At 44.9% G+C, this 13,724-nt stretch overlaps 1 protein-coding gene across 3 annotated transcripts in view; it reads right to left on the reverse strand.

Moving 5' to 3' along the window:
• Positions 1 to 167: 167 nt before the first annotated feature.
• LOC135887907 (myosin heavy chain, skeletal muscle, adult-like) overlaps positions 168 to 13,724 on the reverse strand; it is a 32,184-nt gene continuing 18,627 nt past the window's right edge. For all 3 annotated transcript variants that reach the window (XM_065415704.1, XM_065415703.1, XM_065415702.1), the window contains exons 25-38: positions 13,289 to 13,678; positions 12,844 to 12,970; positions 10,398 to 10,516; positions 9,665 to 9,861; positions 9,032 to 9,215; positions 8,402 to 8,567; positions 8,126 to 8,250; positions 7,570 to 7,878; positions 7,266 to 7,469; positions 5,420 to 5,545; positions 5,156 to 5,326; positions 4,967 to 5,071; positions 4,730 to 4,825; positions 168 to 320 (exon numbers count right to left, since the gene is read on the reverse strand). In XM_065415704.1, the coding sequence (XP_065271776.1) occupies positions 168 to 320; positions 4,730 to 4,825; positions 4,967 to 5,071; positions 5,156 to 5,326; positions 5,420 to 5,545; positions 7,266 to 7,469; positions 7,570 to 7,878; positions 8,126 to 8,250; positions 8,402 to 8,567; positions 9,032 to 9,215; positions 9,665 to 9,861; positions 10,398 to 10,516; positions 12,844 to 12,970; positions 13,289 to 13,678 (2,472 nt within the window). The remainder of the gene's footprint in view (positions 321 to 4,729; positions 4,826 to 4,966; positions 5,072 to 5,155; positions 5,327 to 5,419; positions 5,546 to 7,265; positions 7,470 to 7,569; positions 7,879 to 8,125; positions 8,251 to 8,401; positions 8,568 to 9,031; positions 9,216 to 9,664; positions 9,862 to 10,397; positions 10,517 to 12,843; positions 12,971 to 13,288; positions 13,679 to 13,724) is intronic.

Here is a 13,724-nt window from a genome sequence, read left to right on the forward strand (position 1 = left end):
GCTAATCTGTAAAAAACAAAAGTCCCTACTAGTTCTTTGTATGCAAAGGTCTCTACAATCTTTATTTCCTAAACACTGAGGACAGAATAACCAATAAATACAACAAAGTGACAGAGAGATTCACATTTTGTGCATTTCTTCAGTCACTTTGAAGCATGGAGACATCCTCACTCTTCTCCTTCAATCTTCCTGTGAACCTCGCGGCTCTTCACCCGCAGTTTGTTAACCTGGGACTCTGCAATGTCAGCCCGCTCCTCAGCCTCTTCCAGCTCGTGCTGGATCTTGCGGAACTTGGTGAGGTTGACATTGGATAGTTCCTCCTGAGGATGGAGAGAGTGTTGTGAAAACCAAAGTGCTGACAGTTGCCCTTTGTCAGGAATCAGGGCCTGCAACAGACCCACTCTGGAAGCAGTGCCTGCAGTACAGCCAGTCTCCGGGCAACCTTAATGAATGCAGCTGGCCTAACGTAGGCTGCCTGATTGGCTACACACCCTGACTGGTTGGAAGGATCAGCAGACCTGCTCTTAAACCCAGCAGCAGCAGCAGCAGTTCAGCAGTTCTCACAGCATTCACCTATATCTATGATATCTCCTGTTCGTTCCCAGCCCTGCTCCTGCCTTGCCTCACTCCAGGTAAGCTGGACCCTTGGCTCTGATTTCTGACCTCTGACTCTGGCTCTGTCCCTGGGCTCCAATTCCTGGCTATCAAATGCTCTTCTGACCACTAGATCTGACTTTTGCTCTGACCACTAGGCAGCGACTGCTCATATTCCAGTCACTGACAGTTTGAGCAGCCCAGCACAAAACAATACAAGAACTAAAGCTGATACAGGGAGCATGAATTCCACAAAGGCCAATATCTCTCTGAGAGAGATAGTGGGAGCCCTATACCTTGCTGGACCAAGTTGCCACCCTGTAGGTTTAGCATGCCATCCTGCAAGCTCAATCTGTGCTGTCTTCAGCTCCAACCCTCACTCCCCATGAGAACAACTTTAATGGCAATTGCAACAAATTTTGTGGATTTCTAAATCAGTGTTGGCTCCTATTTCTGCTGTGCCCACAGTTGTACCCCACTGACAAAGCCTCTCACCTACACCAGGTGCACCAGAAGCTCAGGGAACAGTTCCAGTCTGCCAATAAATATTATGCTGACTGAGGTCGTCAGGGCCACCCCCAATCTGGTCATAGGGGACAAGGTGTGGCTCTCTGCCCAGAACTTTAAATTTAGCTGCCCATCTGCCAGACTACCAATACCTGAGCCCCTTCAGTGTTATACAATGTGTGAATCCAATGCATTTTAGGTTACAGCTGCCCAAGTCCTTGAAGATACACGCTGTCTTTCACATCACGCTTTTAAAGCCCTACATTGAGAAACCATACGCAAACCGCTCTGACCTTCCACTGCCATCCATAACAGTCCATGGACAGGAGGAGTACTTGGTCCACTGAATCCTCCACTTTTGGCAAGTTAGGGGAAGACTCCAGTAAGGGGTGGACTGGGAAGGCTACAGAATGAACTAGCGGTCATGGGAATGAACATCCACACCCTGGCCCTATTGCAAGAGTTTTTCAGTAGTACCCTGAGAAACCAGGCCCTGGGTCATAGGAGGTGCACTCGAAAGGAATCAGGGCTAGTAGCAGAGCCAGTCTGGCAGCAGGGCCCAAAGCAGAGCCAGTCTCTGGGCAATCTTAACGAGCACAGCTGGCCTATAGTAGGCTGCCTGATTGGTTGGAAGGTTCAGCAGATTGGCTCTTAAACCCAGCAACAGCAGCAGTTCAACAACTGCTCAAAGCATGTACCCAGAGGTGTGGTAGTGCCTGCTCCTGCCTTGTTCCCAGCCTTGCTCTTGTTTTGTTCCTGCCCTGCTCGCCTTGGCTCCAACGTTGTCCCTGCCTTGCCTCACTCCAGGTAAGCCAGTTCTGCCCCTGGACTCCGACTCCTGACTGATGACTTTGTCCCTGACCCTTGACTCTGGCGTCTGGACTCTGGTTGCAGTTTTGACCCTGGGTTCCAATTTCTGGCTACCAACTAGGCTATCTAACCACTAGGTCTAACACCTGCTCTGACCACTAGATGTGACTGTGACTGACACCCTTTTCCTGCATTTGGAACTTTATGGGATACAATTGCTTGATGAGGAGAAGGCCCAGACTCTGTCACTCACTTGCCATCTCTTATCTGAAAACCAAGTACAGACCTTCTTACACTCACCATTTTCTAAGTTAGAAAATTCTTTCAAAACGAGGTAAAAGCCTTTTTAAATGTAGAATGATGCTGCACATGTAATTGCTACTAGGAGTCTATTCACTTAGAGTCAGGGAAGTGATGAAAATCCAGAAGAGAAGTGCCATCCATTCTAGCTTGTGAGCCTTTCAGGAGACAGTTTTAGGTCTGCAGTTTGTATGCTCCGAGTTCAGGACTGGACTATGAACAAACCACCTTTCATTACATCGTAGCACCAACAACAAGAGTGCATCCACCCTGAAGCTGAGTTCCAGGAGACACAGCCTTGATAACACAGTGTGTTTCAGTGAGCAGGACTGGGAGTTAGTGTTGCATCCGCACCATTAATCTACCATTTGAATACTGAGCTCCACACAGTCAGGTATGCCATGTATTGTGTGCACACAACTGCAATTTATGAAAGTGATCTTTTGATTGGCAGTCTGGGTACTTTGAACCAGTATGGGATATTCAAAGAGTCAGATTGCCCTGAACAGAATGAGAAAATGAGGAACAGTTTCAAGAGAAAAGTAGGAATTTCTCATTCTGTCACAATCCTAGTCCTCCCTAAGAGCCTGATCCAAAGTCCGTTGAAGTTAACTGAAGCCTTTCCAGTAATTCCAGTGAGGTTTGGATCAGGTCCTCACAGAGGAAGCACTTGCCTCCCACTCATTTTCCCTCTTCTCTCTCCCAGTCAGGCAGCATAGACTCAGATCAGGCAGCTCCCTATTTCCTTTCTTCTCTTCCAGCCGGGCAGCTCCCCTCTCAGTCCCTAACTATCCTCAAGCAGCTGTCTGGGTTACCAAGGCAGCAGCATAATGCTCTTTCTTAGGAAGGATGGATCTTTGCAGAGGAAAATGAAATTTGATTCTTGGTTTAGAATGAAAGCTGAGAATTTGCATAAAATTGTGGAATGATGAAAAAAATTCAGAGAGAGCTTAAATCATGGGATCTTCCATTCTGCTTAACGTTATTATCCTGCTGCCCCTGAGGTGAAGGCAGGGATTTGGAAGAGTTGGTGAGTAATGAGACACTCACAATCTCCCTCTTCCAAATTGTCCCATCAGCAGAGACCAGACATCCTTATCTGTACTGGGCCTGGGGCAGGCAACACAAGGAGCACGTTCACAGAGGCAAGGCCTCATCAGGCCATGCTAACAACCTTGGCAGTTGAGTTGCCAGCTGACTCAGATGTGCGCTTCCAATCATTTAGCACTTTTTGTTATTTTAAACCGTCCCTCCACAAACCCAGCAAGAAGAATCTGCCACATGCTAAATCTGGAAGATTTTTTGTGCAACTGCGATTGAGTTATTAGTAGAGCTAAGCAAAGTATTCAGTAGAGTTGCTAGAATTTTTTTCATTTTAATGAAAAATAGTCTTTTTTTCTAAACAAATTATTTCACAGATACCTTTCAAAACTGCTTTTCATTGAAACTGAAAATTTCGAAATTTTGAATTTCAAACTGTTTCACCCCATCCTATCCATTTTTTCCCTTTTGCAAAATGAATGTGATCAAATGAATGATGTTTCATCTGTCCTTTGTTTTCTTTTTCCTTTTCCCACTAGGTAACCTTTCAAAATGTTCTCAACTTTGGAAAAGTTGCACAATAGCAAAAGGGTAAAGGATCTCTGTAACTTTGCATTCTGTAACTTTTCCAAGGTTGAGAAGATTTTGAAAAATTACGGAGTAGCAAAAAGAAATTTTCAGTGAGGTGAGAGCTCTTTTGGGGAGAGATGAAAAAAATGCATGTGCCTAGCACATATGGTTTTCATCTGCACGAGTCAGTGATTGCTGATTTAGGCACTGGTCCCTAACTGGCATATACAAAAAACAGCAACATTTCTCCACTTTCAGCAAAAATTTAATTGCAAAATGCTGTAGAATTCTTATATTGCTCAGTTTTCTTATCATTTATTAAATCCTCTATATAATGTACTATGAACCTAAACACTGACAAATAAACTATGCTTATCAAATTTACTTATATATATTATTCTTTTATGATTTTGTATTGTTTCTTTGCTTACTCTTTCAGTAATTAGTTCCTCATATATAAGCATGAATTATCAAAGTTCTGTTGATCCTTAAACCTTGTTCTGCTGTACAAATGCAACTTCATAATTTCTTATATCCACTAGTTAGCATGGGCGGCACGTGAACCTCCCATTTGGGGAGGCTAGCCCCTGGCCTCGTCCCAGCTGCCCCAAGTCCCGCTGCACCACCCCGGCCAGGCCACCAGCCACCCCGGCCAGGCCAACCCGCTCTGGCCAGCCTGCCCCGAGTCCCAGGCCGCTTCGGGGAAGAGGAGCAGCCTGGGCTGGGACCAGGGGGGAAGGGAGGGAGGCAGGAGGGGGCCTTGGGGCAGAGAATGGGCAGGGCCACACCTGGCTGTTTGGGGAGGCTTAGCCTCCCCGAGCCTATGATACCCACCACACATCCTATGCTAGTACAATTCCCACATTGTTAGCAGGTAACTATCGTCCCTCTTCAGACTCATACTTACAGACTCCTCGGCTTGTCTCTTGTAAGATTTCACTTTCAGTTGTAGTTTATCAACCAGATCCTGAAGCCTGAGAATATTCTTCCGGTCTTCCTCAGACTGAAAGCAGTTAATAAAGCAAGAAAGAGGTAAGTTCATTTGCCCATATGATAAAATAAAATTATCCCCTGCAGGTTCAAATGAAAACAATTTGTGCTCCCCAGAGAAGGATGTGACAGCACAAAGGGCCTCCCTCCTTACCTGATAGGTCAGTTCCTTTACTCTTCTCTCATACTTGCGCATACCCTTGATAGCATCAGTGCTGCGTTTCTGCTCATTGTCAACCTCACCTTCCAGCTCACGCACCTGAAATGAGAAATGGATTGTTGAGTTTCACTGTGACTGGACACAGGAAATGCTCCTAAATGCACAAATATGGGGAATACGCACTCTGGCCTCAAGTTTCTGGATCTGCTTCTTGCCACCCTTCAGTGCCAGCTGCTCTGCCTCATCCAGACGGAGCTGCAGGTCCTTCACTGTTTGGTCCAGGTTCTTCTTCATCCTCTCCAGATGGGCGCTGGTGTCCTGCTCCTTCTTCAGCTCCTCCGCCATCATGGCCGCCTAGTGAGTAAAGAAAGGAAACTGATTCAGAAAACCAGCCATTTCAGGTGCAAACATGGCCATGTTCTCCAAAGAAAGGTGCCTTCAACTCACATCAGTGATTGCCTTCTTGGCCTTCTCTTCTGCATTACGTGCTTCCTGAATTGTCTCCTCCATTTCACTCTGGATTTGGGAAATGTCTGTTTCCAGCTTCTTCTTCGTGTTGATCAGGCTGGTGTTCTGTTTAACAATAGACAAGACGTTTTTACAGTTAGTCCCAAAATATGACTCTGGAAAACGAACTGAATATTTGTATTTAATGTACAGGTTACTATTAACATTATTGTGCAGCAGAACTCTCCTCTAAACGTATCATCACTGCAGAACATTGACAGCTAGTCAGTGATGTGCTGTGAATATTTTAAAGGCTCTCACTAACATTACCCCCATAGCCTGTGACAAACCCTATGTGCCAATTGTTGTAAATCTGGTCCATTTCAAAACAAAATAATCACCGTGTAGAAATACTTCCTGAGCCCCAGGGGATGGCAGAGATGATTTAAAAGTATCCAATGATGGAAACTGGATAGGAGGCAGGAAAGCCACTCCCAGAGCCTCTGAGACACTTGCCCTGCTCCATCACATCATGCAATTATAACCTTCGTCATCCCTGTGTCACCTTCAACACAGCAACATGAGGAAAACCAAGGATGACCTTCCAGCTTCACGCTTTCTGTTTAACAAAGGTCCATCCTATGGACATTAGCATAAAGGCCATTTCAGGAATAAAAATCTTCTAAACACCCCCTAGCACTTCTCTTTGGAGCAGGGTACGTACATAGCAGTCTCCTGCTTAGGGATTTGTGGGATTTATCGTCTATAAGGTGGATAGGAAGCTGGCTAAATCGTCGGGCTCAACGGTTAATGATCAATGGCTCCATGTCTAGTTGGCAGCCGGTATCAAGCGGAGTGCCCCAAGGGTCGGTCCTGGGGCCAGTTTTGTTCAATATCTTCATTAATGATCTGGAGGATGGCGTGGACTGCATCCTCAGCAAGTTTGCACATGACACTAAACTGGGAAGAGTGGTCGATACGCTGGAGGGTAGGGATAGGATACAGAGGGACCTAGACAAATTATAGGATTGGGCCAAAAGAAATCTGATGAGGTTCAACAAGGATAAGTGCAGAGTCCTGATCTTAGGACGGAAGAATCCCATGCACTGCTACAGACTAGGGACTGAATGGTTAGGCAGCAGTTCTGCAGAAAAGGACGTAGGGGTTACAGTGGATGAGAATTTGGATATGAGTCAACAGTGTGCCCTTGTTGTCAAGAAAGCTAACGACATTTTGGGCTGTATAAGTAGGAGCATTGCCAGCAGATCGAGGGACGTGATCATTCCCCTCTATTAGGCACTGGTGAGGCCTCATCTGGAGTACTGTGTCCAGTTTTGGGCCCCACACTACAAGAAGGATGTGGAAAAATTGGAAAGAGTCCAGCGGAGGGCAACAAAAATGATTAGGGGTCTGGAGCACATGACTTATGAGGAGAGGCTGAGGGAACTGGGATTGTTTAGTCTGTAGAAGAGAAGAATAAGGGGGGATTTGATAGCTGCTTTCAACTATCTGAAAGGGGGGTCCAAAGAGGATGGATCTAGACTGTTCTCAGTTGTAGCAGATGACAGAACAAGGAGTAATGGTCTCAAGTTGCAGTGGGAGAGGTCTTGGTTGGATATTAGGAAAAACTTTTTCACTAGGAGGGTGGTGAAGCTCTGGAATGGGTTACCTAGGGAGGTGGTGAAATCTCCTTCCTTAGAGGTTTTTAAGGTCAGCCCTGTCTGGGATGATTTAGTTGGGGATTGGTCCTGCTTTGAGCAGGGGGTTGGACTAGATGACCTCCTGAGGTCCCTTCCAACCCTGATATTCTATGATTCTATTCTTTCTTTTCACACTAGACCCTGACCTGGGTGTGCAGGAGCTGCACTCGTTCACTTGCATCCAGAAGCTCCTGTTCAGCCACTTTCCTGGCCCTCTCTGTCTGTTCCAGAGCTGCCCTCAGCTCCTCAATTTCAGCCTGCATCAGGTTAGCTCTGCGCTCAACCATGGCCACCTGCTCCTTCAGGTCTTCTTGGCTTCGGAGAGCATCATCCAAGTGTATCTGGGTATCCTGTAAAACGAGTGAGAGAAATTAGCTGGAGGCGCAGACTCCTTGGCATGCTGAAAAGACCAGCTGAGCTATCGCATTAGGCATGTGTGGCTTACTGTACCTTGAGCACTCCTTGTGTGTTTCGCAGGTTCTTCTGTGCCTCTGCAGCCAGGCGGCTGGCATGGCTCAGCTGGATCTCCATTTCATTCAGATCCCCCTCCATCTTCTTCTTTAGCCTAATGGCTTCATTTCTGCTCCTGATCTCAGAATCCAGGGTGCTCTGCATGGACTCCACAATTCTGATATGGTTTCTCTTCAGCTGTTCAATTTCCTCATCTTTCTCAGCAAGCTTCCTGTCAATTTCAGACTTTACCTGGTTCAGCTCAAGTTGGATGCGGAGGATTTTGCCCTCTTCATGTTCTAGTGAAGCCTTAACAAGAGCAAGTGAAGGGTCAATAAAGGGACAAAAATAGTTTTTTCCTTCCAAATAAAGTGTTAAATGCTCCCACAGACTGGAATTTAGTGCTATGGGTAGTATGGACACTGAGTACATAGCTTCCAGCACAGCATGTGCTGTCCTCTGTCCCTTTGAATTATCCCACCGTGTTTACAATAGGATACAGCTCCAAGGTTTTCTGACTTTCTCTCTGTAAAGCAGTGACTAATGGCGTGTGTACCTCAGCTTCCTCCAGAGCGGACTGGATTTCTGATTTCTCTTGCTCAATCTGCTTCTTCACTTTCTCCAGCTCATGGATGGTCTTTCCCCCCTCTGCAATCTGCTCCGTAAGGTCAGAAATCTCCTCTGTTGGGTTACAGACAAATAATGTAGTCAGACAAAGGGCCCAAAGAGAGAGAGACTCCTTAGCAATGCCATAGGCACAGACAGATTCACTTTAGAGTGTTGACAAGCTTTCCAGAAGCCCCATGTTAGGAGAAGAAATCCAGGGACTTACGCTGCAAGTTCTTGTTCTCACGCTTCAGAGTTTCAAGTTGATCCAAGGTTTCCTCATAAGAATTCTTCATCTTAAACAGCTCCGTGCTGAGAGAGCGAGACTCCTTCTGGGAAGCTTCCAGTTCAGCCTGCGTTTCCTCGTATTTCTGCTTCCATTCTGACAGAACCTGAAAAACAACAAGACCTTAGTCTAAGGCAGTGGTCTTCAAAGTGGGGTGCGCAAGAGGATCCTTGGGGGTGTGCGGCAGTTCGGGCGGGGGTCCGAGTGGCTTTTTTTTTTTCTTCAGCAAAAATGGTAGCGCCTGCGCGGCGGGGGTGCGTTCTCAAAAATTTTTTACTGATAATAATAAATGAAGATATCCTATCTCCTAGAACTGGAAGGGACCTTGAAAGGTCATCAAGTCCAGCCCCCTGCCTTCACTAGCAGGACCAAGTACTGATTTTGCCCCAGATCTCTAAGTGGCCCCCTCAAGGTTGGAACTCACAACGCTGGGTTTAGCAGGCCAATGCTCAAACCACTGAGCTACCCCTCCCTAATGGGGTACACCATCAAAAAAGTTTGTAGACCACTGTTCTAAGCAATGGAAATCACTAGAGGATGCTCCATCCAACATCCACAAGGCTGAAATACCTTATCGAAATTCTTCTGCTTCTTATCCAGAGCTGCACAGGCAGCATTAGATCTTTCCACATCAATCATCAGGTCCTCCACTTCATTCTGCAGCCTCTGCTTCGTCTTTTCAAGGGAAGCACATTTGGAATTCACAGCTTCAACATGTTCTTCAGCATCCTGCAGACGCTGGGCAAGCTTCTTCCTGGAAGATTGTAAATACAGCTCCCACTTTAGTGAGTAAATACAGCTCCCACTTAGTGAGTAAATACAGCTTCCATTTACTGAGCAATATGGGAAGCAAACTGTGTCACATCTTCTGGGCAGTGACCCCAGTGCATACACAGTATAGGTGCTTTCTCAGTCACTCTTATCCAATTCATATACAGTACATTGTCTCTGATAATCCCTCTGCCATCAGCTCACACACATTATCGACAGAGTATAGGGCCTCTCTCTGTCTTTCTAAACCTAATGAGCATATTTGCCATTTTCCAATCCATACCACTAAATGGATATACTGCATCTCCTCTAATCACCCTCCCCAAAGCACATCCTTGGCCTCCTCCAGACCCACCCTGAGCAAATCACTGGCCTCTTCACAGTTCCCCATTTAGTTCTTGGCCTCTTCCAGTCCTCCACCCCAGCACATACTTGGCCTCTTCCAGTTCCTCTGTGCGCTGAATGGCGTCCGTCTCGTATTTGGTTCTCCACTGGGCAACTTCACTGTTGGCCTTGGACAGGGCACGTTGCAGCTCACCCTTGGCTTCCTGCTCCTCCTCATATTGCTCCCGGAGCAAGTCGCAGTCATGGCGAGCAGACTGCAAGGCGTGGGCCAGTGCGTTCTTAGCCTGGAGAAACAACAGGAGTAGCACAGTGATATAGCTAAATATCCTGGGAATCCTCCTGACTGAACTCTGTCAGACTGTGGAAAGCTATCCCGGGGAAGTGGTGCTAGATTCGATGGATGATAAACTTTACGCTGGGTTTTGATAACTGCAGGTGCCTCGGGCATTAGCGCACCTTGATCTCTCCTATTCACTGCCTGTGGCACACAATAGTTTAGTCTCCGGAGGGTTGTAACACTTCAGTCTAATTTTGGATGATGGGCTTAGTATGTGGTTGCTGATTTGTGTTGGGGGCCTCTGATATACAGGTCAGATTTAATGATCCAGTGGTCCTTTCAGGTCTGAAATTCTGACTCTATGAAAGCATTCATAAATATAATGTAGGGAACAATCCTGCATTGGCAGGGGCTGGGTTAGGTGACCTAACAGGACCTTTCCCCCTCTATTCTCTAGGGTGCTATGGTTTCATTAGAGGTTAAAGCATCTTGCTCACAACAAGAATCCAGCTTCACAGAAAAGGCTGTTGGAAAAATCCTCACTTTTATCTCCTCCTCTAGATGCCTCTTCAGTTCCTCAATCTGTTGGGTAAATGCCTGTTTACCTCTTGAGAGCTGAGAAATCAAAGCATCTTTTTCCTCTACCTGGCGCGCAAATTCACCTAAGAAAGATTCCAGATAGATTATATTAAATGGCAATTAAGTGAACATAATAAAATAATTTATTATTTTAAAAGAGATTAATTTAGGAGGGTCTTCTAGAGGATGATAATCTGATGTAATCAGTGCTAACAGCCGGTGTCAAGCAGAAACTTTTTTTCATGAGAAACAGTCAAATGAAAAAAAGTCTCATTCAATTACATCATGTAATGGGAGACAGCGAAAAAGTGACATGTTTTTAAAGTGCTTATATACCAATGCTAGAAGTCTAAATAATAAGATGGGTGAACTAGAGTGCCTCGTATTAAATGAGGATATTGATATAATAGGCATGACAGAAACTTGATGGAATGAGGATAATCACTGGGACACTGTAATACCAGGATACAAAATATATCAGAAGGACAAAACAGGTCGTGTTAGTGGGGGAGTCACACTCTATGTGAAAGAAAGTGTAGAATCAAATGAAGTAAAAATCATAACTGAACCAAACTGTACCATAGAATGTGGGTTACTGCTGGGGAAGAACTCTGATATAAAAGGGCAATAATATAAATTAATAAATTATTAATATAATATAAATTAAACAGTAATAAGTCACCAGGACCAGATGGTATTCACCCAAGAGCTCTGAAGGAACTCAAATGTGAAATTGCAGGGCTACTAACTGTAGTCTGTAACCTATCATTTAAATCAGCTTCTGTACCAGATGACTGGAGGATAGCTAATGTGACACCAATTTTTCAAAAGGGCTCCAGAGGTGACCCTGGCAATTACAGGCAAACCTGATTTCAGTTCTGGGCAAACTGGTTGAATCTATAGTAAAGAACAAAATTGTCAGACACATAGATGAACATAATTTGTTGTGAAAGAGTCAACATGGTTTTTGTAAAGGGAAATCGTGCCTCACCAATATACTAGAATTTTTTGAGCGTGTCAACAAGCATGTGGACAAAGGGGATCCAGTGGATATAGTGTATTTAGATTTTCAGAAAGCCTTTGACAAGATCCCTCACCAAAGGCTCTTAAACATATTAAGCAGTCATGTGATAAGAGGGAAGGCCCTCTCATGGATTTGTTACTTGTTAAAAGATAGGGGGGGAAAGGGAAGGAATAAATGGTCAGTTTTCAGAATGTAGAGAGGTAAATAGTGGTGTCCCCCAGGGGTCTGTACTGGGCCCAGTCCTATTCGACATTTTCTAAATGATCTGGAAAAAGGGGTAAACAGTGAGGTGGCAAAATTTGCAGACAATACAAAACAACTCGAGATAGTTACGTCCCAGGCAGACTGCGAAGAGCTACAAAGGGATCTCTCAAAACTGGGTGACTGGGCAACAAAATGGCAGATGAAATTCAATGTTAATAACTGGAAAGTAATGCACATTGGAAAACATAACCCCAACTATACATATAAAATGATGGGGTCTAAATTAGCTGTTACCACTCAAGAGAGAGATCTTGGAGTCACTGTGGATAGTTCTCTGAAAACATCTGCTCGATGTGCAGTGGCAATCAAAAAAGCAAACAGAATGTTGGGAACCATTAAGAAAGCGATAGATAATATGACAGAAAATATCATACTGCCTCTATATAAATCCATGGTATGCCCACATCTCGAATACTTTGTGCAGATGTGGTCGCCATATCTCAAAAAATATATATTGGAATTGGAAAAGGTTCAGAAAAGGGCAACAAAAATGATTAAGGGCATGGAACAGCTGCCATATGAGGAGAGATTAATAAGACTGGGACATTTCAGCTTGGAAAAAAGACGACTAAGGGCAGATATGATTGAGGTCTATAAAATCATGACTGGTGTGGAGAAAGTAAATAAGAAAGTGTTATTTACTCCTTCTCATAACACGAGAACTAGGGGTCACCAAATGAAATTAATAGGCAGCAGGTTTAAAACAAACAAAAGGAAGTATTTTTTCACACAATGCACAGTCAACCTGTGGAACTCCTTGCCAGAGGATGTTGAGAAGGCCAAGACTATAACAGCATTCAAAAAATAACTAGATAAATTCATGGAGGATAGGTCCATCAATGACTGCTAGTCAAGATTGGCAGGCAGGATAGGTTGTTTGCCAGAAGCTGGGAATGAGCAATAGGGGATGGATCACTTGATGATTACCTGTTCTGTTCTTTCCCTCTGGGGCACCTGGCATGGGCCACTGTCAGAATAGAGGATACTGGCCTAGATGGACCTTTGGTCTGACCCAGTATGGCCGTTCTTATGGTGGATCAGATGTTGTGCATACAATGGAAATTTCCTCCTATTCCAGCATCTCCTGTATGCGCTCACAGTTGTACAACATGTATGTTTTACCTGATTCTGTCTGTAGACGAGCTCTATGAGCACTGAGGTCATTGATCATACGCTGATGCTCTTCTTCCTTTGTCTTAACCTCACTAAGCTGATCTTCCAGAGTGCGGCACATTTTCTCAAGGTTTGCCTTTGTGTGAAATGGACAAAAAGAAAGAGGATTAAACACATGGGCTCTCCAGCATTCTGAGATCATTGGGATCTTTGTCATGACAAACTACATATGGGCTCAATTAGTAAGGAAACCTCACCCTTCATAAAACTGAATATTATGCAAATAGTAAAATAAAAATCGTATTATATATGTGACATAACAACAGCAATAACATCAGAGAATTTTTCTTCTTTATTATTATTTAAGACTACTACTACAAGTGCAAATCTGAAGGTGCAGTCTGTTTTCTGCAATAAACATATATGTTTATATACATATTTTTCGTTTCTGTACCTTGGCTTTGGAGACAGTCTCCAGGTTACTAGCCAGGTCGTCAATCTCCATCTTCAGTTCACTCTTCTCCTTCTCCAGCTTCTGTTTGACTCGTTGCAGGTTGTCGATTTGCTCCCCAAGCTCTGCTGTGCTGTCTGCGTGCTTCTTCCGGAGGGCGGCAGCTGTAGCTTCATGCTGCAGAGTGGCCTCTTCAAGGTCTCGGCGCATTTTCTGGAATTCTGCCTCACGCTTCTTGTTCATCTCAATCTGAACCGCTGTGGCTCCACCAGCTTCTTCCAGACGCTCACTGATCTCCTCAAGTTCCCTGGAGAGATCACCCCGCTGTTTCTCTGCTTTCGCCCGAGAGGCACGTTCAGCCTCTATCTCCTCCTCCAGTTCCTCAATACGAGCCTAGAGAACAACAGGAAACACTAAGACTGTGGCTTCATTCTGGGGT

This window comes from Emys orbicularis, chromosome 13, assembly GCF_028017835.1.
Source record: "Emys orbicularis isolate rEmyOrb1 chromosome 13, rEmyOrb1.hap1, whole genome shotgun sequence".
NCBI classification, from domain to species: domain Eukaryota; kingdom Metazoa; phylum Chordata; order Testudines; family Emydidae; genus Emys; species Emys orbicularis.